The 25,662-nt window shown below is 40.9% G+C and overlaps 1 protein-coding gene across 3 annotated transcripts in view; it reads left to right on the forward strand.

Annotated features, from left to right (window-relative positions):
• The window catches only part of stxbp5a (syntaxin binding protein 5a (tomosyn)), a 74,760-nt gene extending 50,197 nt beyond the window's left edge, over positions 1-24,563 (forward strand). The window contains exons 8-27 of one of the 3 annotated variants that reach the window (XM_053647513.1): positions 2,622-2,745; positions 3,598-3,676; positions 3,800-3,954; positions 5,198-5,270; positions 5,996-6,143; positions 7,110-7,177; positions 7,549-7,589; positions 8,472-8,692; positions 10,225-10,403; positions 10,535-10,660; positions 11,589-11,740; positions 13,133-13,195; positions 15,649-15,696; positions 16,453-16,502; positions 17,611-17,893; positions 18,260-18,623; positions 22,022-22,187; positions 22,282-22,393; positions 23,199-23,419; positions 23,589-24,563. In XM_053647513.1, the coding sequence (XP_053503488.1) occupies positions 2,622-2,745; positions 3,598-3,676; positions 3,800-3,954; positions 5,198-5,270; positions 5,996-6,143; positions 7,110-7,177; positions 7,549-7,589; positions 8,472-8,692; positions 10,225-10,403; positions 10,535-10,660; positions 11,589-11,740; positions 13,133-13,195; positions 15,649-15,696; positions 16,453-16,502; positions 17,611-17,893; positions 18,260-18,623; positions 22,022-22,187; positions 22,282-22,393; positions 23,199-23,419; positions 23,589-23,630 (2,715 nt within the window). In that variant the 3' untranslated portion in view covers positions 23,631-24,563. Of the gene's footprint in view, positions 1-2,621; positions 2,746-3,597; positions 3,677-3,799; positions 3,955-5,197; positions 5,271-5,995; positions 6,144-7,109; positions 7,178-7,548; positions 7,590-8,471; positions 8,693-10,224; positions 10,404-10,534; positions 10,661-11,588; positions 11,741-13,132; positions 13,228-15,648; positions 15,697-16,421; positions 16,504-17,610; positions 17,894-18,259; positions 18,624-22,021; positions 22,188-22,281; positions 22,394-23,198; positions 23,420-23,588 lie in introns of all 3 variants that reach the window. The other 2 variants (XM_053647522.1, XM_053647530.1) reach the window with 2 other exon arrangements.
• The last annotated feature ends 1,099 nt before the right edge of the window (positions 24,564-25,662 follow it).

The raw sequence follows: 25,662 nt of genomic DNA on the forward strand, positions 1-25,662 counted from the left end.
TGAGACTGCAACGCTCCTCACTGCACCGCTATGCCGTATTGCAGCTCTTACTTTAGTTCACTGTTATCATTTATAGTTTTATTTATAGATGTCTCGACTCACACATAGTACTCATAGATTTACAGCATCCTATTAACAACTGTAGGCTATTATATTTATGTGCTCTATCATGTAAACACTGTCTAATCTTTCTACATCTCTACGTTTATTTTATTAATTGCAATGTTTTATTCACATGTATCTATCTCTCAGCTTTGGCCAGCTGAAGGTTTCAGTATAAGAAATTAATTACAATGATCATGTAACTATTAGTACAGAACATTGCTACAGTCCTATTGTTTATTTCTGGCTCTCTCCGTGTCTCCCTGTGGGACATCGAGTTCCCTGAACATCAACAGCCCAGCTTTAATTGGGCCTTGGAGTGTGTGTGTGTGTGTGTGTGTGTGTGTGTGTGACTCAGAGACGTTAGGCAGAGCCCCCTGTCTATGTCCCATGACTGCAGAGAAAGAGAACAGGAGAGCAAAGCAGTCCCATCCTCCAGTCACTCATGGATGTTTTTCCATCAGCGCTGTGGGATTTATGCTAAACGAATGCTGTGAAGTTCTGCAGCGTCTCCTTTATAATTACTTGTGCACCTATCCCCTCCCCCCATGCTGCTTTTTTTTTGGTCACGTAGGTGTAACACTCACCGCTGTGTGTGTGTGTGTGTGTGTGTGTGTGTGTGTGTGTGTGTGTGTGTGTGTGTTCTGTTCGCTCACTCTCCGAATATTATACAAACTGCTTAGGTCTTCATAATCCCATTGGCAGAATGTAGTACACACAGTGTGAGTCTGAATGAAGGTGTGTTTGGTTTGGTGTGTGCACGTGTTGTGATGGTTGTTTGTTTCCTATGAGTAGATTTTACAGAGATATAAACCACGCCTTGGTCCCTGATGGTCCTGTAATGATGCTGCAGTTGTTTCATTGATTAGTTTGGGTAGTTCCTTGCAGCTCCAGAAATAAGGCCTGAGCATGATTAAGCTACGCAGGAGGAGACTCTGTTTAATTAGGATATAATAAGCACTCTGTTTCACCTCTCTCTTCTGCTGAACTCTCTGCTGTTCTTTCATTCTCTCTCTCTCTCTCTCTCTCTCTCTCTCTCTCTCTCTCGTGCGCTCTCTGTCTCTTTCCCCCCCTCTTTGGGAGCGTCTGATTGTTGCTGTGCTATTGAGGTTTTCGATTTGAAGTGTGAGCTTGTAATCTCTCCATGTTCCAGCGCGCTGCCTCTAAACCCTCTGGAAAAAAAAAAAACTCATTTCATTCTCTGTTGCTGACCTAATGTAGCTCTCTGTGTGGAAAGGATTTTTTTTTTTTCATATGAACAGCTAAGTTAATTCCAGTAGTATGAATATGTATATATATATATATATATATATATATATATATATATATATATATATATATATATATATATATATATATATATATATATATGTGTGTGTGTGTGTGTGTGTGTGTGTGTGTGTATGTATGCGTGTATTTAATTTATTCATTTTTTTAAAAGTGGCAGAACGAAAAGGGGTTATGTTATGCTGAGTGACGATTGTGCTCTTGATGGTGTGTGTAAGATTTAGTCTTGAGGTTTGGAGGCTTTGGACGAAGCTGTAGCATTTCTCGTATCCGCTGCATTCGCCTCCGTGCAGCTGTTTCGCTTGTCCTTGTATTGAGGTACAACCTAACCACCTAAATCTCCCAAAATCATGCGACAAAGTGTGTTTTTTAGAATTGTTTGGGGCATAAGTCTAAAAGATGTCCGGTGCAAAAACAAGACAGCTTATCGCCAACAGAACACTACAGCTCCGGTGAAGCATGGTGGTGGCAGCATCAGGAAAAGGGGGCTGCTTATAAGCCTACGAGCGCAGATGGCTCAGAAGCAAATTCGACAAATCTTGGGCAAATTTTGGTTTCCTGGAATTTCAGTCATTTATTTGGCTTTAAAGGTTGAAAAATTACATTTCATGTAATATTTTGTATGTACAGATGTGCATTAGAAGTTAATGCCATAACTGTTGAGACATCATAGTGCTTTTTTCCTCCACCCACATTGTGAAAGATCCCCCCTAATAATTCAGTTAGTATAAATAATAGGCCTACTATACATATATTTAAAAAACAAAAAAAAAAAAAAACAGTACTCAGTAATCTACAGAATGATGGGCTCTCTTCTTATTTACTTTTTTTACTAGAGGCCAAGAAATGGAATTTCTGCCTGTTTTGGGGGGGTGCTGACATCTGACCGTTTTAGTCATTTATTCCACACACGCTCCACAAATCAAGGTTATACGGTTCGAGAACTGCATTATAAATAACGGCTGTTAAAAAAAAAAATCCCCTGTAAACACTTCCTCATCTCAGACTACACCGCATGGGGTCGTGACCCCAAGGTTGAGAACCTATGTAATAATTAATGTCCAAATACTGACGGTGCTGGGAACATCTGCTCTCAGGTTTGGTGTAAGCAACATAGATATGCCATTGATCAGAGGTCTATCATGTGGTAGTAATGGACCTTTCACCATTTTCTCTCACCCTCTTCTCTCTCTCTCTCACTCTTTCTCCCTGTACGTATCTGTTTATTTCAGGCGATCCATTCTGTGGCCTGGCACCATGAGGGGAAGCAGTTCATCTGTAGTCACTCAGACGGCACTCTGACCATATGGAATATAAAGTCCCCAGCCAAGCCTGCACAGACAATCACCCCACACGGTGAGCGACAGAATTACTAATCCCCTGCAAAGATCCTGTGGTACATGATATCCCCATATTTTATAGCCATTTTACAGCAGCCATGAAGATGTGAATTTTATTGCCAATTACACACTCCAGACTAATGGCTTTTTTAAATGAGGAAATTAGGTTTATGAATTATCACACAAGTCTTCGAACTTAATCTCTCTCTCTCTTAAACACTTAAACACACACACGCTTATGATAATCTCAGGGGTTGGGTTTTTTTTCTTCAAAAAGGTTACACTGTGTAGCTCTATGAAATGGCTTTTTTTTTTGGCTCACACAGAGCAGTTTACAATCAGCTTTTATCTTGTATTGTCATTTTGTACACTCATCTTTCTTAACCTTCAGGATGGAAAGTGAAGCTAATGGACCCTTTAGTCCACCATTTGCTTTGTGCTATTGAAGATGCACCTTTAGAGACCCTCATTACTGCTGTCACACAGAGAGAGGGAAACAGAGAGAGAGAGAAGGGGGGGGGGGAACAGAGAGAGAGAGAGAGGGAAACGGAGAGAGGGGGGGAAACAGAGAGAGAGAGAGAGAGAGAGAGAGAGAGAGAGAGAGAGAGAGGTCAAAAGTACAACAATTTTTTAGTTAATTCATCCTTAAATGTTGTCCAGAATGAAGTGCAGAATGTTTTTTGAGTAAATGTGGCCTTGATTTTTTTTTTTTTTTAAATCGTTTTTCAAACCCTTCATGTTGTAATGGCTGTTTTACCTGATGGTCAGGAATGAACACCTTTTAAGCCCCGTTGCTTGCTGCTATTGTGTATATCTTAGGTATTTCTGAGCAGCCCTGTTCAGTTCATCTACTCTGTTTGTGTTTTAGGAAAACAGCCCAAGGATGGAAAGAAGCCAGAGCCATGTAAACCAATTCTCAAAGTAGAGTACAAGACAACAAGGGCAGGGTAAAGTGCACAACGCATATATATATATACACACACACACACACACACACACACACACACACACACACACACACAGAGTCATACTGTCATACTGTGCGTAACCATTTGTGTGTGTATGCATAGCGATCCATTTATGATCCTGTCCGGCGGTCTATCGTACGACACGGTTGGTCGGCGGCCATGTTTGACTGTTATGCATGGGAAGAGCACAGCGGTGCTGGAGATGGACTATCCGATCGTAGACTTCCTCACACTCTGTGAAACGCCATATCCTAACGGTAAAACCTTCTCAGCTGATCTCGGACGCTCTCCTTCGTTAGTCTACCACTGCTGTTTTGTTGTAATTAGTTTCATTCCTTTCTAAAAATCATTTGCTTTATCTGGGCGTTTGATTGTGTTAATGCTCTCTCTGGTTAAGGAGTCAATCCTTTTGGCAGCATTTCATGAACAATAATGACTTTGTGTTCTTTCTTTCTTTCTCTCTTTCTGTCTGTCTTTCTTTCTTTCTATCTATCTTTTGTCTTTCTTAATGTCTTTCTTTTTCTTTCTTTCTTTCTGTCTGTCTTTCTGTCTGTCTGTCTTTCTTTCTGTCTGACTGTCTGTCTGTCTTTCTTTCTTACTGTCTGTCTGTCTGTCTTTCTTTCTATCTATCATTTGTCTTTCTGTCTGTCTGTCTGTCTGTCTTTCTGTCTGTTTGTCTTTCTTTCTGTCTGACTGTCTGCCTGTCTTTCTTTCTTACTGTCTGTCTGTCTTTCTTACTGTCTGTCTGTCTGTCTTTCTTTCTTACTGTCTGTCTGTCTTTCTTTCTGTCTGTCTGTCTGTCTGTCTTTCTCTCTGTTTGTCTTTCTTTCTGTCTGTCTTTCTGTCTGTCTGTCTGTCTGTCTGTCTTTCTTTCTGTCTGTATTTCTTTCTGTCTCTCTTTCTGTCTCTATTTCTTTCTGTCTTTCTGTCTCTCTGTCTGTCTTTCTTTCTGTCTTTCTTTGCTGGATTAACGAGGAACCGTTACAGTTGCACTCGATCCCTCTTCTGTTTTACCATGCACAGTGAACACTGACTAAAGCACAGAGCTGACGTTTATACTTTTTTTTTATACGTTTATAAGTTCTGAAAGTCTTGAACCATCAGTGTTTGTGTGTCTTATGCAGCCAATTCCTTTCTGTCAGCTTTTTTTCAGTATTTCATTGAGACCACTGTGAGCTGAGTGTACTTTTAGCTCAGCAGGGAGGAGACGTGAAAGCGTTATTGCTGCTGCTGGATGCAGTGCATTGCTCACACTGCCTGCTTTTTGTTTATTTCTTTATTTATTTATTCACTTGGTTTATGGTGTCATTCAGGAAATTCTCAGAAGGAGAATTTTTCGGTGACTTCAGATTGCATTCCTGCTGAAGTTTAGGAAGGAAGGCTTACCTCAGCAACCAGTTTATAGATATATATATATATATATAATGTGTGTGTGTATATATGTATATGTTAAGACCTTTTAATGAGTGTTTTTTCTGTCTCCCTGTCTGCCCCATACAGATTTTCAGGAACCTTATGCTGTAGTGGTCCTTCTAGAAAAGGATTTAGTCGTTATTGACCTCGCACAAAATGGGTATGTGCTTGTTTTGACAAATATCTTAGTATACTTTAGGTAACACTTTACAATAACAGTACACGGATAATCATGCACGAATACCTGAATTAATCCTTACTTAAACATGATGAGTTAAAGTGTGTACTAATCAGGAACTAACCTTCACTACGACTTCTGAGTTCGCGCGTGAATAGTGACCGCATTAAGTACATGTTAGTACATGTTTGATAGTTAATGCATTAATTAACATGTCGGGATAAACCACATCAAAAGAATATGAATTAAACGTGCAAATTTCAAATTGTTTATCTAATTTCCCACGCGTATGCGGCTGCATACACAAGCATCGTTGGTTTATTTGATTTAATTTACCCCTGCGTGTTAATGAATACATTAACTAACAAACGTGTACCAAAATGTACATAAAGTGGTCGTTATTCACGCATGAATACATAAGACCCATGTCGTAGTGAAGGTTAGCGCTTCATTAGTTCCTGATTAGTACATACCTTACCTCATCATTAGTTCATATTTAAGTAAGTATTAATTCAGGTATTAGTGCATGATTGATTATTTATGTACCGTTATTGTCAAGTGTTACCGTATTTTAGTCGCTGTAATCACACCGAACCACAAATTCATCTCTGCAATATTCACGTCTGCTGCATGCCAATGGTTAAAGTATTCTAAACTCCAGTGGAGTAGAAAAGGACATTAATGCATGCGTGACCATGTTTTCACAGTTACCCTATCTTTGAGAACCCCTACCCCTTGACGATTCACGAGTCTCCGGTGACGTGCTGCGAATACGTCGCCGACTGTCCCGTAGACCTCGTTCCTGCACTTTATTCGGTCGGCTCTCGCCAAAAACGACAGGGCTACAGCAAAAAGGTGGGAACGCACACAAGCGCCGTCTCATCCAGACACAGTGCGCGTTAGGAGTATGTGTAATCTTTGTGACTCATCTGAGGGATCCTGTTCTACTGGGAATTTCCACAATATGTATCGAGGCGAACAAAAAGATTGAAGCTGATAAGGAAGTAGCTACAGGAGTCATCACAATACCACACTGGTATTTATTTATTTATTAAATCTGCTTAGTTCTTGGTGACCTGTGTTGAAGAATGAACGAAAAGCTATAAGACGATATATATATATACTGTGTATGTATGTATGTGTGTGTGTGTGTATATATATATATATATATATATATATATATATATATATATATATATATATATATATATATATATATATATATATATAAAGAAAGTATACTCCAATCCAAAAAGGCCAGACCACCTCTAGTCCTCGTGGTCTTCGATGATAGATGTAGGAGGTGTACTGTTTACAAGCTGATCTTCTCAGAATTAGTGTTAAACCACCAAAATCAACCCCTTCACCAAGCATTAATAGAATATCTGGTCTGAATGGTTGTTCCAAGTGTGTGTGTGAGCATGTAGGCTATATATGGCCTTGTGCGTGTATGTCTGTGACCCTGCTGTGCAGGCCCATTGTCCCAAAATGCTGCATCTCAAGCTCACATTAAGAAGTATTTGTGCGTGTGAAAAGAGGTGAGACCGTTCGACCAACTGCAAAGTTCAGTCTTTATGCTGCGCTCTGCGTCACAGCGATTGACCCGTGCACCCCTCCGAGAGACTACATCGTGGCTCGGCACAGCGCGACAGCTCTCCATTTCCCCGTTCGGTTTTTCCGAGCCATTCGTCGGCCCCGACCGGCTTTAGTGCCTAGCACGTGTATTTATGACCTTCTCTTACACAAGAGTACTACAATATAATTGCACTTAGCTGTGATATAAATGACTTAAGCCTGCATTCTGGTTTCTGTTTATCACAGGAATGGCCTATAAGTGGTGGAAACTGGGGCCAGGGCACTCAGAGCTATCCAGAAATAATAATAACTGGGTAAGTGTGTGTTTAATTGTTTTGTCCCCCCCCCCCCCCCCACCCCCGTGCACATCTAGGTCACGGTCAGACTTCCGTGTGAACTATAACATCATTACTATATTACATTATAGTATCCAGAGAGGGAACTTCACATTCCCTGAAGAAGAAAAAAAAAAGGGGGGTGCATGTTCTGTAGATTGTTTAACACATGACTGAGCAAAGCACATGACGTTTTTTTTTTTTCTGAAAGGGTGTCTTTTATAAACATACGGTTTCTACATTCTGAAGGATCGTAATGATAGTTTTTACGCAGCAATATTTAAGCTGTGTGTGTGTGTGTGTGTGTGAAACGGTTTAATCACAGATTGTCTTGTCTTTGTTTGTCGTAGGCATGCTGATGGTTCGGTGAAGTTTTGGGATGCCTCTGCAAGTCAGTACACCACCTCCGTGTGTCACGCTTTGTCGAATTCTTTTGCCTAATTTATATAAGGTTCCGCATAAATAGTCAGTTTATATTATTATTATTATTATTATTAATCATAGTTTGTGGTCTTCAAAAGCCCTTCTTTGCCTTCAAACAGGAAGGAAAAAGAACCACCACAGTTTCAGGAGAAATCTTCTTGAACTCAAAAAAAAAAAAAAAAGCACTAAAACGAGTCCCTGGGGCAATAAATCGAGCAGTAGCTGCAGTATGTCGGTGTTTTAACCAGGAAGCCTGCCTTTGCTATAGGCCAGTGTGCTTATCTATGATTATAGATCTCTTGTCCTTGCAGTGCCATACAGTGCATGCCCTTTATCCATTTAACTCCATTTCCCAGAATGTCCCTGTCCGACCTTGCTCTTTTCAGAGGCAAATAAGAAGAAGCCATAAGTGTCACTTAGCTTCATTTTAGCCATAATTGTGATCAACCGTTCCCTATATAGATTATAATGATTTTGCGTAGCATGGAGCGTTATTAATAACGTTACTGAAATGGTATTACCGAAAGAGCCGCCTTCTAACAGGCACGGCGCCTTTCCTGCACCTTTCCTTTTTTCTTCTTTTTTTTTTTTTTTTTTACATTATAAAGAGGATTTATTTAAAACAGATTTGTGCAAATGGGCATGGAAATATGACGAAGACTAATTAGACAAGAAGCGGTAATCCCGTTCAGGAAAAATTGCCTGGATTAATCTGCGGCTGTTAATTCGCTTTGCCTGAACAGCTGCAAATTGTCTATTAAGTGCCGAGCGAGACGGAAATATTCCTACTGTAGCTTTAGGTTTATTTATTGGGTTTGTTTATTGGACTTTATTTTCCCATGATCATCAGTAATGCTCCAGGTGTTGTACAAGCTGAAGACGGCCAAGGTGTTCGAGAAAGCGCGCGGCAAGGAGGAGAAGGCGCATACGGAGATCGTGGACGAGGATCCGTTCGCCATTCAGCTCATGGCGTGGTGTCCTGACAGCCGCATGCTGTGCGTCGCTGGAGTGTCCGCTCACGTCATCATCTACAGATTCAGCAAACAGGAGGTCACCACTGAGGTCATACAGGTAAAACTGTGTGTGTGTGTGTGTGTGTGTGTGTGTGTGTGTTTATATGTCTGTCTGTGTATATGCATTTGATTATTACTTATGTGAAAACCTGCTGTATATTATGTATATGTATGCGTACTGTGTGTGTGGGGGTGTGTGTGTGTGTGGGCCAGTTTGAATGAACAAGTCTGTATATTATATTAGTTTTTATGAGCAAGGTCATCATCGTTTATTGAAGGTTGTAGTGTATGCTTTCTGAAGTGGAACAAATTTCTCTTCCTCTCTCTCTCTCTCTCGCTCTCTCTCTCTCTCTCTCTCTCTCTCTCTCTCTGTCCCTCTTTCTCTCTCTCACCCTCTCTGCCCCCCCCTTTCTCTCTCTCTCTCCCGCTTCTCTGTCGCTCTCTCTCTCTCCCTCCCCCCCTCTGTCTCTCTCCCTCTCTCTACCCCCTCTCTATCTCTCTCTCCCCCCTCTCTGTCTCTCTCTCTGTCTCTCTCCCTCTCCCCCCGCTCTCTCCCTCTCTCTCCCTCTCTCTCTCCCCCCTCTCTGTCTCTCTCTCTCTCTCTGTCTATCTCCCTCTCTCTCTCCCCCCGCTCTCTCTCTCTCTCGTTTTTGCCTTATGACAAAACTCATGACTCATATTGAGGATAATAATAATAATAATAATTCTCCTCCATTCCTATTAAAACATTGCACGTCTACAAGAGATGTCTATTTTAATGTCTAAAATGACATTTTGCAAAATTCAGCGTATTTACATACACGTTTTTGTAATAATAAACTAAATACATAATAAAGCATAATCTCTCATGATCGGGTTTCGCTGAGGAGTGCGTTAAGTACAGACGCAGTACGGGTGATTAGGATGAGTGCCATCAGCTGTTGAATATTATCAGCATGGTTTAATTGGAGCAAATTGAGCCCATTAGCACCTTGAGTCCCCTGGCTTTACACTCTCTCTCTCACACACATACACACAATGCACACTTTTCAGTGCTGTCCCCCTAAATTATGAAGAGTGGCACTCCTGTGAACCGCTTTAAATGATTAAAATCGTTCTGTGTAGCATTGAATTCAATTGATTGATTTGTGTAAGATTTTGCAACTAAAACAAATTACTTGAGCAAATTACAAAATGGCTCCCGGCTGAATAGTGACTGAGTGCCCCTTTAGGGGATTTAGCCTCGCTGTGTCGTAGCTCTTTGTGCCACATCAGTGCTTAAGATGATTTGTGTCGAAAATCTGCGGCTGCCTTTTACTGACAGTGCAATTATTACGAAGACAAAAGTTCGTACGGGTTCAAGAGCGCACCGTCATCGACCGAAGCCGGGTTTACACTGCAGGATGTTCCACCCGATATTACACGACGTGGAAAGATTTAGAGGATTAATTACAGCCAGATAATTAGCATCAAATGCATTTGTTCATGACTATTATGACAAACTATTTTTTTTTGCTTTCCAGTTGAAGCCCCTATACCTGTGCTGTGAAATATAGGTGATTTTGGACATGTATTAAAGGCAGAAGGGTGTGTTTGGGTGTGTTTGCACAGTTACTGGAGGTCCGATTGCAGTACGAGATGAATGATCTTGAGTCACCGGAAGGGGACCAGACACCAGCTCCTCCCACTCCAAACACCTCACCAAGTCCGCAGAGCACCGCCCCGCACACACATCCCTCCAGCAGCAGCAACTCGTCTGATGGCATTAGAGATAATGTGCCCTGTCTCAAGTAACGTCTCTCTTTCCCTCACTCTTTCTGCTTTTCCAGCTACGTCAACTCCGTATTTCACTAATTGATCAGTGTGACTAAAGCGTGTATCTCTCTGTCTCTCTCTCTCTCTCTCTCTCTCTCTGTATCAGGGTGCGCAGCAGTCCTCTGAAACAGTCTCCCGGATATCAGGTGGAGTTGGTCGTTCAGTTAGTCTGGGTCAGTGGAGAGCCGCCACAGCAGATTAGCAGCCTGGCCATCAACTCCTCATATGGCCTGTGAGGGTTTTTGTTTTGTTTTGTTTTGTTTTGTTTTTTTCGTACTCGTGCTAAGTCTTTTCAACACAGTGGCTTATAGACAGACAGTTCATACATTTTCTTAACCTGTTCAGCATGTCGATCAGCTATTAGGCTATTTGATAGAAATTCCTGTTTGTTCTCAACCAGGTTAGACGTTAAACTGCTGATCGTATATATTGAATGATAAAATAATGGCTGTTATTAATGTCATTAGTTCTTATTTTCAAACTTGCACTGTGTGTTCTTATATTATAGAGAGATTTATCTTAAAATGCACCTATTATGGTTTTTCAAATATTACCTTTCATTATACAGCTGTTTGTGAATGTAAAAAGTCTGCAAAGTTTCAAAAATCAAAGCGCACGACAAACAGAGTTATTGACTCCCAAAAGAAGGAAGTGATTCTGAACAGCTGAAACGAGTCGTTAGTGATTCCAGACTTTACTTCCTGTACTAACCTACGTAGGTTGGTAACAAAAAGCCCCGCCTCTGGTCTGAGTTTAGAATGAATTGTTTAGAACGGATCATTGAACGAATCGTTTGGGGGGGGGCAGAGGTAATGCTGCAGTTTAAATGATGAGCACATTAAAGTGTTTTTTGACCTTGGATGCATGTAAATCTATTGTATGAGAGCTTTAAAACAAAATTAGGCATGTTTCAAAACCACAATAGGTACACTTTAAAGAAGGCATTCTCACGTTTTCCTTTTTACGACGTTCAGCTGTCCGGTCTCAATTCCGCATCTTCTAAAAACAGGAAAATAAATATTAATTCATTTTCAAATAGAATTCAAATAGTGTATCGCCATCCTAATTCTTTTGTCGGGTTCTTTTGAACCCTTTGATTATTGACTAACTGAATACACAGCTTTTGTGTATGCTCATGTTTTGTTTCCCCCTCCCTGTAGCGTGGTCTTCGGCAATACTAATGGCCTGGTTGTGGTAGATTACCTCCAGAAGACTGTTCTGTTGAATTTGAGCACCGTAGAGCTGTACGGATCCAGCGACCCCTATCAAAGACAGCTCCGATCACCTCGCAAGAGCAGGCAGCTCTCTGGAGGTGAGACACCAACAGCAAATCATTACTCCGCTCACTGAGATACAGATTACCCAGGAAGAGGTACACGTACTGTATACAAAATGAAGATTTGATTTTTCCCCCAAAAAACTGTATGTGCTTGACTCAATTACTGTAGTCGGTAATGTGAAAATGACACGATGAATTAAAAGTGCTTAAACTGTAGCTTTGGTCAATGGGATTATGTAGTGAAGTCCTGCAGCATACTAAATGGAAAAAGATGCAGTAGTAGTGCATAGGTGTGACCTCTAGTGGTGGAAGACAGAACTGCAGCTCCACCACCCTAATAAGTGCATGCTGCCCAGTAATGAAACCCTGTCTACGCTGCCTCAGCGACAGACTGGCAGTCGGATTATTAAGCTCGAGCATGTTAGTATGCGTCACGGTTAATAAGTGGTGTTCAACAGTGGGCTCGGCTTCTGTCTTTTCATCTGCCTGAGCACCAGCCAGTAGCGCTCACGGGCAATTCAGCTGTAGCACAGAAGACTAAAGAGGTTGTGAGCACAGGGACAAAACTACTTTTGAAATGTCTATCACTTATATTTCACTGTATTTCATTTCTCTGGTCGAAATTGCAGAGAAAATTCCATCTGTAATGCAAAAAACGTCTGAGGAATATTTTTAAATCCATGCTCGTTGAGATTGTCGAAAGTGTTTCCCTGTTTGGCATCACATCTTTAACGCTGAGAAATTGCTATGTGTTAGAGCTTATGTAAATCAATACATTTGTTAATAATATTTTTCCTAACTCATTCTCAAGAGATTTAATGACAACGTATCATTTTGACTCATTGATCCGGGCGCACGGTGGCTTAGTGGTTAGTACGTTCGCTTCACACCTCCAGGGTTGGAGGTACGATTCCTGCCGCAAGCTCTGTGTGTGCGGAGTTTGCTTGTTCTCCCCGTGCTGCGGGGGTTTCCTCCGGGTACTCCGGGTTCCTCCCCCAGTCCAAAGACATGCATGGTAGGCTGATTGGCATGTCCAAAGTGTCCGTAGTGTATGAATGTGGGTGTGATTGTGCCCTGCGATGGATTGGCACCCCATCCAGGGTGTACCTCGCCTTGTGCCCGATGCTCCAGGTTCCTCGCAACCCATTAGGATAAGCGGTATAGAAAAAGGATGGATGGACTCATTTGATCCTAAGCTTCTTTCTGCTGTGAGACTTTTATAGCGCTGGAATTGCCCTCATACTACACCTTGTTTCATATCTTAAAGATGTTCATGACTCTGTACTGAGTTAACCTTAGTGAAAAGTGTAGGTTATGATTTAGATAGGAACAGAGCGTATGAAATCTGAATTGATGAAGTATATTTTAGCAAGTCTGTTCTAAGTTATTTGGAGATACGAATGAAATGGCTATTTCTGCTTGTAGGGCTGTGTGACATCAATGAAGGCTCAGCTACGTCCGAGGACCGCTGCAAATCCCCCACCTCAGGTAATATGACCTTCAGTGCATGCCATGGGTCAGTCAGCAGGCCTTGATCTATTACATTACCCATTCACACAACCCATGACTGAATTATCTTTTCGATTTATTCTTTTTGAAATATTTTTTTCCCTTTTTTTTTTTTGTGTTCCATTGTACTGAATTAACTGGTAAGAGGCTGAGAAAAGATTTGCAGTACATGCAAGAAAGTTTGCAACATGCTTAACATGGACAGTGTGAGATCTTATGATTGGTTGTATGTGAACATGGACAACATGGACTAGTGATGATGATGATAATAATAATAATGATAAATAATAATAATAATAATAATAAAATTAGACCTAATTTATTTATCAAGCTGGATGCGCACGAGTTTATTTATAAATAAAACGAGAGCTCCTAAGTTTGTGTAGATTTTTATATATATATATATATATATATATATATATATATATATATATATATATATATACATACAGTATACTGTGTGTGTGTGTGTATGTGTAGAGATATATATATATATATATATATATATAAACTGGCACACTGCAATGAGTTAGCTGGCGTTAGGCTGGGAATGGAGGGAACGCATATTTAGAGACTGGTATTATTTTATTTGGACGATGAAAGCTGACTTATAACTTGATCCGTTTACCACGGCATCTTCTTTTCGTTTCTTTTCAAGTACAAGGTTTTTGATTTTTTTCAGTGCGTGGATTTCTTGCAACTGGCACATTTCAAAGAGAGATAAGTGACCGTCTGTTTAGCCTAGGTGTATACAAACTTTTATTATGCAAACCTTTGGCCACAGTGTTCATGATCAGCTGGGAGTGTAGACATCTTGTTTTCCTGCGTTTTAATATCAAACCGTTTTCTTTTCATGCCTAATTCACCTTTTCTTCAAACCAGGTGCTGTTACACCGAACACTAAAAGTTTTCATGCCCTTATTGAATATCCCATTCCAGAGTTATTCCCACTTTGCTGTTATACGTTTATTTACGTAAAAGGAAAACCTCATAAAGACCTAGAAAAGGCGAAATAAGTGGAAAACGAAAAGAACGAGATATGGATCACAACTACGTCGATAAATATACACTATATGATATGGCCAGATATTTGTGGACACCTGACTCATGTGATTCTTCCCCGAGTTGTTGCTACCCCAGGCCTCCTCACTCAACACCCTCACCAATATCTGACCTCAATGTCACTAATGCTCTTGTAGCTGAATGAACACAAATCCCAACAGCCACGCTTCAAAATCTAGAGGAAAGCCTTCCCAGAAGAGTGGAGTGCGTTATTTTGGGGCGTGGCTTTGGGGATTTGTGTTCTTTCAGTTACGAGAGCATTAGTGAGGTTGAGGTTGAGACATTGGTGCCCACAAATATCTGGCCGTGTCATATAGTGTATATTCATCGACGTAGACGTGAGTCCTAACTCGTTCTTTTCGTTTTCCCCTTATTTCGCCTTTTCTAGCTCTTTTTGAGGGTTTCCTTTTATGTTTTGTGGGCATCACTAAATGCAAATCAGCTGTGCTATGAGCACACTTTACCTATTACACCTACACATCCATCAGTTCCACATGATGCTCAACTAGAGAAATATGACATAACCTTACAAGACACACTTTATTTTAACACCGTCCTCACTCTGAATAGGTGTAGACAGCAACATGTTTCAGTAGATTTAAAAAAAAAGGTCGGGGGGAGGATCTCTGGCAAGTTACACTCCATTTTCGTGAAAGTGAAAAGCAGTTCTTAGCGTCGTTGCAGAACACTTGAATGAGAAATACACCATGTGTTTAAAAAAAGGAGCATAATAGCACAAGTATGGCTTGCTAATCATTTTTTTTTTTCATCTTTCATGGCTGTTGTATGGAATGATGGAATGACAGCGAGAGAGAGAGAGAGCGAGAGAGAGACTTGTAAGAGGACGGCCAGCTTGGCCGTGTTCCATCACTAGAGGGAGCCAGAGACCATTGCCTCGAAGAACAATTGGTTATTTAATCAATAAATTATGATCAGTGATACTCATCCCACCTGTTCCTGGGTCTATTGTGTCTGTGGGTGGCTCACTGGGTCACGGTCTTGCCTCGGTAAAGTGGAGACCAAAGTTCAAACCCCACCTAGGGTGACCTTTCTGTTACTTAAACATAAGCAATTTAGAAGCTTTACATTATATATATATATAGACACCTAAGATTATTACCAAAATGTCAGTATAGAATTGTAATGAACTTTTGAAAGTGAGCTTTGGTCAGAGCAAAACTCCTGCAGCTATTTTCCTCACAAATGCTTCGTTTGGAATACGAAATCACCACTGTTACACTTTACTACAGACAAAAAAAAAAAATGAGCTAAACAATTATTAGGCTTCATCTGCATCACCGTCTTCTCAGAAATAGACAGAGAGAATTTCTAACCTCAAAATGCTTTACTTCCTTCCCAAAAAAAAAAAGTGTTGGCATCTAACCACCAGCAATTCTACAATGGCGGCGGTAGAGGAGGTAAGATGGACAGAGAGAAGAACAAACCCCACCCTTTGTGTGCAACCACTGTCTCTGTCTTAAAAAAAAAAAAAAGAACAAAATAGAAGAAAATAAATCTGTTGGATTGATCTAAACAGATTATGTGGACTGCATGCTACATGTTTGTAGCACGTGTGTAGCGTGGTGCATCCGACTTCACTTGTCGCATAGACACCTCCCTGGATGGGTCACATGACCGTCTGTCTGTAAATATGGTGGTTATCTGTGAATTTTTGTCTAATAAATGTTAGTTTTGTTTCTGAGCGTAGACAGTAATGGGATCGTGGGAAGTTTATTCTGATTAGCAAAACGGCGTAAAGTGTTCCTGTTAGACTCACATTCTCTTCTGTGTCTCAAGTAGTTATTTATTTCATTTTTATTGTAATTCTATATCCTTTCCATTCATTCAGGATTCAATAGTACGCAGTCTGATTACCCTCGACCACCATCACTCCCTGGTTTTGTTCTCCTGTTTGGTGCATGCTCATGGCATGGGTTGCTGGCAGTCTCATTCTTCCAGGGCATTATGAGACCCAAACATCCACTACCTGGTTATGTCTGTCCAGCATGCAGCATTTAATTACGCATTTGTTTTGTTACAGTGTTACATCTGCACTGTTTGTGTCTCCCCCCCCCCCCACTTTGGATTTCTACGAATATTTCCAGCTGTGCATGACTACTATATCCTCGTCCATCCTTGAAAGTATGTAAAGAGAAGTGTTTTCTTTCTTCCAGCAAGGATGTCACGGAAATTAAGCTTGCCTACTGAGCTAAAGCCAGACTTGGGTAAGCTTTGACTTGTTCATATTTCATAGATTTTTTTTTTTTTAACATTTGAAAATGGGAACCCAACATCATCACATTTGTCTGGACTCTGGAGAGTCATGATTTTTGTCTCCTGTCTGCGAGCGAAAGACTACTAGCTCCTGGGAGACTGGAGTTATTTCGGAGTTGTACTGTAATAATCATGACGTTTTGAGCCACACGGTGTGCAAATAAATCTGAACATCTGTTAATTACACTCTGTATTAACTCTTGAATGGATTCGTCACAGACCCTTCCAGATTATTCCGCCTTACTCCGTATTCAGAATTAAAGTTGTTGTTGTTGTTGTTGTTTTCTCCCCCTTCATAGCTGGACACAGTGTTCCTGACAAATGCACCGTCTTTTCAACTTTTCTTAATGTCCACAGCTTTAAATATCTACAGAAATTCTGAGGTCAAGTTCAGTCAGTCCAGCTAATTATACTAAAACGTAACGATTCAGTTCTTCACTGGAGAACAGCAGTCACCGTGGATGTTTATCCTTGTATGCGATTCGCCGAGGCATTAATTAAATTGACTGGACTGTGGTACTCCATCTGCGGTGATTTTATATTATCGTCAATATGTCATTGTTGCACTGGACAGGCATATTGACGTGCTCATGCCCCAATACTGAAATGCTGTATTCTAGTCTAAACAGATATTGAATATTGAATCTGAAAGAGCTGAACTCAACTGAAATTGACCTCAGGCCTTGTGGAAATGTTGTCCAAAATAAATAAATTGTACAAACACCCCTTTTTAGATGTTTTTCTATGCCAGTCACGCTCTCATTAGTGCCAACAGTATGCATTCAGCGAATAAACACACATCAGTTTGTGAACAACGGGATGTTTTCACGATCAAAACCTCCAAACAACGACAGGATGCCATTTACTTGGTTTTAGGTGTAGTTTTGTCTGATGCACTGCAAAAGTGCATATGGGCTTCCTCATCTAGTTTCCAGCATAACCAATGAAAAGCAATAATCCCGCTTCACCCATCCACGTATCGCTATTAGAGTAGATATTTAACGAAGCATTTTTGGAATGGGAGCTTTACTTCTTCTTGGTTTTTTTTCCCCCCTACTGTCTTACTCTCTGTATGTCCACCGCGGGGTTCCATACCGCTAGACAACAGGGACAACTCATTCAGCCGCTCGCGCAGCTCGAGCGTGACCAGCATCGATAAGGAAGCACGGGAAGCCATAACGTCGTTCTACTTCTTCCAGACGTACACGCGTAAAATGGACAGCACCCTAAGCCCTGCCCTGTGGGTGGGAACCTCTTTAGGTACGGTCCTTGCTATCTCCCTAAACATGCCCCCTCCAGGAGAGCAACGGCTACTGCAGCCAGTCATCGTCTCCCCCAGCGGTGAGTTGTTGTTTTTTTATTGTATTATATACCTTGACCCATCCTTCTTGTTCAAAGTTCTGGGCCTTCTACAAAGAACTATTTCTCTTTCACTACTATTTTGTAAACAAGATTCCATCAGGCTTTTCACCTTCACGTATCACTCGACACATAATAAGGGGAACCGTAATAATATCAAGTCAATATCGGCAACCGGTTCCTAAAAGACAACGACTTTGTGTCTTTGTGTGGTTTGATCGAATTTCATTCGAGTTGGTGAACAAGTATTAAAATACAAGTATTGAATAATGACTCCAGTACTAGTTGTTGTGCATTGGTGCACTTCTTGGAAATGGTTTCAGACTTATCAAACTTCTGTCTGTTCAGGCACTTTCATTAGACTAAAAGGAAGCATCATCCGGATGGCGTTCCTGGATGGGTCAGGCTCACTGCTCCCACCCGCCTCAGAGTTGTGGTACGAACCGAACGCCGACAGTGAGGAGAAAGAGAGAGTGAGGAGGAGGAGGCCGGTGTCCGTCTCGCCCTCCACCTCGCAAGACCTGAATGAGAGCCAGTTCATGGTGGTATGCTCGGAGAAGCAGGCCAAAGTGATTTCACTACCCTCTCAAACTTGCATCTTCAAGCACAACATCACAGAGACATCGTTTGTGCTCCGGGCAGACGTGGTGCAAGCGGGCCCAGGCATCTGTGTGGCATGCTTCTGTGCTAACGGACACATCATGACCCTCAGGTATGCTGTGCATGCGGTATGTTTTTCTGAAAGAGGTCTTATTGGTACTGCTTGTTTCGTCAATGGTCAGTTAATGTTAAAAAAAAAAAAAAAAAAAAATAAGTGTAATCTGTATTTTGTATTCGTCTCTATATGCGGCTCCACTGCAGTGTTCGGAGTTTGACACAAAGATCGTAAAGATTTACATGTGAAAAAAAGTCATTTATATAGAGTTTGTACAAAACCCTAGCCACTAGAACATCATCGGTCTGCCTTGGCATAGATCTTGCAAGTCTCTGGAATTGTACTGAAGGGATCAACACCATTTTTCCAAAGGATATACTTTCATGATGGTGGCGCTGTGTAAAGTGTCTCTTGAAAATCTCCTGTAGTCTATGATTTCCATCATTTTCATGCTTATCAAACCATTCACTGACTCCGCGTGCATTATGGAAGGGGGGTGGGATCATCCTGGAAGAGACCACTCCCCTAAGCGTGTAAATGTTTTGAATGTTTCCGTCAGAATAACAGCTCTCATAACTGGCATCTCGCAATACAAAACCAAAAATGTTGCATGAACGTAAGATCGGAATGGTTCCTGTGTTAAGGCAAAAATTCCCAAAATCCATGCAAAAAAAAAAAAAAAAGACATGAAACTAGCTCAGAATATTTGTGAAAAGGACAGGCAGATGTATTGTTCTTCTTTTTCTCAGCCTTTGTGTGGTGAACAAGTTAACCGTGGTGTGCACACATTTCTGAGTCGCAGTATCTGCAATACGTTGACAAATATCAAGTTCATTAACACGATGCTAATAGGAGGTGCTAATAGGAGGACACCAGTTTGAGAATAGGCAGCACCTCGAGTGCATCCCACCTTCAGAGGAGATTCTGATAGTGTGTCCAGCAAATGTTCTGGAATGTAACCCAAAAAACTCAAGTGCATCTGATAAAATAGTAGCTGGTTGTTGTTGTCAACTCTAAATAACCAGTCACATGAGGTAGGGGAAAGAAAGCTTTCCAGAAAGTTCCATCCAGGAGTTGAGTAAAAGATATGTAAAGAGGGGGGGTTTGAGTTACTGTAGTGTTTAGGTCAGCTCAAACCAGTCTGGCCATTGTTCTCATCAACTGCCATGTGATTGGCTGATTGGATAATAGGTGTACAGTTGTTCCTATTAAAGTGGACACGGAAGTAGAGTGTATGTACAGTGGATCTAAAAGGTGGATCTAACACCCCTGTTAAAATGGCAGGTTTTTGTAATGTAAAAAAAATGAAATGAAACCAAGATTAATCATGTCAGAACCTTTTCTACCTTTATTGTGAAATTTTAGCCTATTAATTAAAGTGAAAAACAATAAGAATCATTTTAGGTACAATAAACTGGTTGCAAAGTGTGCACATCCCTAAAATAAAACTTAGTTGAAACACCTTTAGATTTTATCACAGCATCTGGGTACGAGTCAGTCAGTTTAGCACATCTTGACTTGACATTCTTCCTTGCAAACGCATTCTAGCTCTGTCAGATTGGCTGGGCATCTCCTGTGCACAGTCCTCTTCAGATCACCACACAGATTATTGATTGGATTTAGGTCTGGACTCTAGCTGGGCCATTCTGAAACCTTAAACTTGTTTTGATGAATCCATTCCTTTGTTGATCTGGAGGTTCGCTTCGCGTCGGTGTCATGCTGAAAGGTGAAAATCTTCTTCATCTTGAGTCTTTTTAGCGGAAACCTTAAGGTTTGGTGCCAGAATTGACTGGTATTTGGAGCTATTCATTATTTCTTTCCACCCTGATTAAAGCCCCAGTTCCAGCTGAAGAAAAGCAGCCCTAAAGTATGATGCTGCCACCACCATGTTTCCCCATGGGGATGGTGTTCTTTTAGTGATGTGCTGGGGTTTTTTTGTTGTTGTTGTGCGAAACATATCTTTTGGTATTATGGACAAAAAGTTCAACTTTGGTCTCATCAGATCATTAAACATTATTCCACATGGTTTTGGGAGATTGGATGTTTATTTATTTCTTTTTTATGTTAAAAAAGGCTTCCGTCTTTCCACCCTAGCCCATATCCCAAAACCCAGACATATGAAGAATTCAGGAGATTGTTGTCACATGTAGGGAGCAACCAGTACTCGTCAGAAATTTGCTGCGATTCTTTTAATGTTGCTGTAGTCCTCTTGGCAGCCTCCCTGACCAGTTCTCTCCTGATCTTCTCATCAGTTTTAGAGGGACGTCCTGTTCTTAATAGTGTCACTGCCATGCCATATTTTCTCCACTTGTTGATGATTGTCTTTAGTGTTCCATGGTATATCCAATGCCCCAGAAATATTTTTGGAACCCTTTCCTGCTTGATATTTTTCAGCAATGAGATCCCATATCTGCTTTGTAAGCTCTTTGTGGCCCATGGCTTTTCTAGTTGGATGTCACCAAGAAGATGTCAGGAAATCCTATCGGAACAGCTGGGGTTAATCGGTCACTTTAATTGATGGCAGGTGTATACTAATTAGTATTTAACATGAGTTTGAATGTGATTGGTTCATTCCGAACACTGCCACAAACCCAATTATAAAAGGGTGTGCACACTTATGCACACTCCCCCCCCCCCCCCAAATTATTGTTATTGTTTTTCACTTTAATAAATAGGTTAAAATCTCACAATAAAGGTAGAAAAGGTTTTGACATTATTTGGTTTAAATTTTTACCTGCCATTTTAACAGGGGTGTGTAAACTTATTATATCCACTGTATGGTATTTTCTTGCCGTATACATGTGTGTATGTGTCTTGTTGACAAACTAGGAATATCTTATTCCTATAGCTGGCTTTCTACTTTTTACTTCACCGGTAACATTTAATAACACAGATAAATCATTTTCCAGAACAAAACAGGTGTACTGTACTGATTTTCATTGTGTTGCCCTTCTGTTATGCTCCTGTGAAGGATTGGTGCAAGCCAAATGTTAAAATCATGTATGCATGCTTGTATCTCCTGCCATTGTCTTGTTTGGCAAAGTCAGTGCCTGCAAAGCTCCAGGGTACTGCAGATGAGAGGAGACATGACGCATCATGCAGATGCCGATTGTCTGGACTTTGTCTGTCTCCTGATCTCCCAGTGACTCACAAATGTTTAGCAAGGACAGAGAGATCAGGGCAGCCCATCTGCCCATCATTGTTTCTGCCACAGAGATGGAGAAAACTCCACACGTTAACAATGTTACTTTAGTTCTTGAGACTTGAGAAGGTCAAATCTTTAATGACGTCAAAATTTGTAGCTCAAACCCAACCCCCCCCCCCCACCGCCCCCGTACACCCTGCAGATCTTCTTAAAGTCTATTCAGACAGGTTTTACCAGAGCAGAATGAATTGAAACTTAACACCAGGAATAATCCAATTCTAAAGTGTATACTGTACTCTTCTACCTTCAGTTTGCCTGGACTCAGACCATTGCTGGATGTAAACTACCTTCCACTGACAGACATGAGGATAGCCAGGACATTCTGCTTTACCAACCTGGGACAGGCCATGTACCTGACCTCCCCTACTGAGATCCAGAGGATAACCTACAGCCAGGATGTCTGTGAGAACTTGCAGGTTTGTAAACATGACGCGTTCCGAGGTGCTTTTATTGTGATTGCTGAAACGTGTTAGAACAAGGAAAGAAAAAAATCCACGTGTTCCGTTTCAGGAGATGCTCGGCGAGCTGTTCACTCCAGTGGAGACGCCAGAGGCGCCAAACAGGGGGTTCTTTAAGGGCCTTTTTGGAGGAGGGGCACAGTCACTGGATCGAGAAGAACTATGTAAGAATGAGTTCCCTTTCTTCCACATATACACTAATTTATGATCTTGAATAATGAGTCTTTATTAATCACATGTACATTACAGCAGAGTGAAATTATTTTCTTCGTATACGCCAGCACGTTAGGAAGTTGGGGTCAGAGCGCAGGGTCAGCCATGATACTGGAGTAGAGAGGGGTAAGGGCCTTGCCCAAGGGCCCAACAGTGGCAGCTTGGCAGCGCAGGGGGTGAACCCCCGACCTTCCGATCAGTAACCCAGAGCCTTAACCGCCAAGCCACCACTGCCCCATGGGGACAGAATGGGGACTGATAAATCAGGCAACAAGAAAGGGTGGATATGGACGCCCATGAAAGGAAGAAAGACGAGTATTCAATTGAATTCAGTTCTATTTGTATAGCGCTTTTAACACTGGACATAATGAAATTGTATAATGAATTTTTATTGATCACATATACATTACAACACAGTGAAATTCTTTTCTTCGCATATCCCAGCATGTCAGGAAGTTGGGGTCAGAGTGCAGGGTCAGCCATGATACAGCAGAGAAGGTTAAGGGCCTTGCTCAAGGGCCCAACAGTGGCAGCTTGGCAGCGCAGGGGCTTGAACCCCCAACCTTCCAATCAGTAACCCAATGCAGTCCCAAAGCAGCTTTACAGAAATATATCAATTCAGGATATAGATTTTAAATGTATGAATTTATCCCATAAGTAGAAGTGTTATTTATTGTAATCAAATCGTCAGGCCACATGCTTGCTTTGAAAATGACATTGATGATTGCTGATATATCACTTTTTCCATGTCCTCAGTTGGGGAGTCTGGGGCAGGTAAGGCGTCCCGGAGCCTTGCCCAACACATCCCTGGACCAGGGGGCATTGAAGGCATGAAGGGGGCAGCAGCGGGTATTGTGGGCGACCTGGCTCGCGCAAGGATAGCACTGGATGAGAGGGGGCACAAACTGAGCGAGGTGGAAGAGCGGACGGCGGCCATGATGGCCAGCGCTGACTCATTTACCAAACATGCCCACGAGGTACCAGCCTGATTTTAGGTTACAGCTTCTTGCCGAACTATTGTGGTGTTTCAATCCATTACTACTGTACCATTTTGATTATGCTGTTTACCTTATCATTTACATACTACAGGTTTCTTTGTTGTACTATTTGTGCACTGATTCATATCTCCACTTGTGTGTCCTGCAGATGATGCTGAAGTGTAAGGATAAGAAATGGTACCAGTTCTGATTTGCAGACCAGCCCCGAAGTCAAAAGGGATTCAACCAACCACTTTCCTAGAGGGCATCATCTTCTCTCTCGTCCTTCCCTCCATCTTGTCCACCATCTCTTTTCTTCTGGACCACCGAGATCTCTCTTTATTTCCTGGCAAAATGTTGAATACTGTGTGGACCTCAGACCTGCTGTTGGATCTGGTGTGTGCGTGGGGGTGTGCGTGGGGGTGTGTATGTGGGTGTGTGTGTGTGTGTGTGTGTGTGTGTGTGTGTGTGTGTGTGTGGGTGTGGGTGTGTGTGTGTGAGTGTGCACATTAGTTAGATTGACCACATGTCTAAACATGACAAGACACCCACTTTGCCAGCGTCTGCTTTCTTTCTTTAGTTTTTGTCAGTTTATTATTGCCTGACCTACACCCCCGCCCTTCTGTGGCAAATATCTCAAGAGTCTTGGATTTCCATTTCCTCATATTCATGCTGTCATTTCTTTATTCACCTCTGTCCTTTCAGAAGCTAAACAATACATTTGAAAAAAAAAAAAAAAAAGGGAGGCGGGGGGAGAGAACTAAACAGCCATTGTAAAAAAAAAACTTTTAAACATAAAAAATGGAAGTGGGGGAAAAAATAGCATATAAACATAATTCTATATAACTCAATATTAAACTACTTAACTGATCAAAGCCGTATTCATTCGGACTGACAAGTGATGAAACAAGAGGAGCACACATATGGAGGGCGGAGGTTTGAGAATTAGCCATTCACAGGAAGTGATGTCACTGTCACGGTGGAGATGGACCTAACAAACCTGAGAGTTGGCCTTACTTCCCTTTTTTTGTCTCTCTTAAGCCATTTTCTCTGATTATTTGTGCTTCATTAGATTTTATTATTATTATTCAACAAGAAACAAAAATATGAAATAATCATATATATATATACACACACACACACAGACACACTTATTTATATATATATATATATATTTATATATATATATATATATATATATATATATATATATATATATATATATATATATATATATATATATAATATAAAAGCTTTTTTGGATTTGCATTGATTTAAATTTCAATTCACATTTGGGAATTGTTTCATGTTTCTATCAGTACAATAATACTTTACATTAAAGTACCATCTCTAACGGGTTTATAATTAGTCTATAAACAAGTTAGAAAGAATAAAACGGATTTGTAGAAATTGTGCGTTGACTAATTATATACCTATATCTATATCTTTTTTTTTTTTTCTTCAGATGGTATTTTTATGTGATCTGTTGCCCAGACGTCCAGTGCAGAAAAGGGCTGATTGGGATTTTTTTTAAAAAAGGGGCTGGTATGAGAAATTAATACATGGGGAAAATGACACATAACAATGTTATATTTGGACATTTATCTCATACAAATTGGCATCACAGCTTTCCTACAACTCTCTGTTTTTGACTGAATAATCCTTTTCAGAAATATTTGCCATGTCCCCAGTCAGTGGGATTATTTTATATATTATTTAATTTTTTTTTATTTATTTTCTTCCATAGTTCCAGAGCACTGAGCTCTGTATATTTTCTTAATCTCAACTAAGTATTGATCTTTGGTTTGAAAAAGACAAGCACTTAAGATACACACATACAGTAAATGCTGAAATAAAGGATGCAGTACTGTAGGTCTGAGTGTTAAGAAGAAGAAAAAAAATGATGTTTGATGTCTGGAGGATACAGTCAGTCATGTAAATATATCTACAGACGAAACAAGGTGTACACTTCCTGTTCAGCGTTTGTCTTGAAGCGGAACAGGTTAATACGGTGCTGGAATTAAACCAGTGACACAAAAGTAATGTAGTCTGTGGATCGTCCCACTGGACTCTCAATCTGTAGTTAGTTAACCGTCACTGGGATGGAGACGTAATCTCGATAATAAAGCCATACCAGCTGTCTCAATTTGTTTGTGCACGTATGGGGAGGTATTCATTAAAAAAAAAAAGAATCAAAAGCAATCTAATCTAAAGCATTGTTAAGGTTTTTTTTTTCCTTTCTC

This window comes from Ictalurus furcatus, chromosome 2, assembly GCF_023375685.1.
Source record: "Ictalurus furcatus strain D&B chromosome 2, Billie_1.0, whole genome shotgun sequence".
Lineage (NCBI taxonomy): Eukaryota > Metazoa > Chordata > Actinopteri > Siluriformes > Ictaluridae > Ictalurus > Ictalurus furcatus.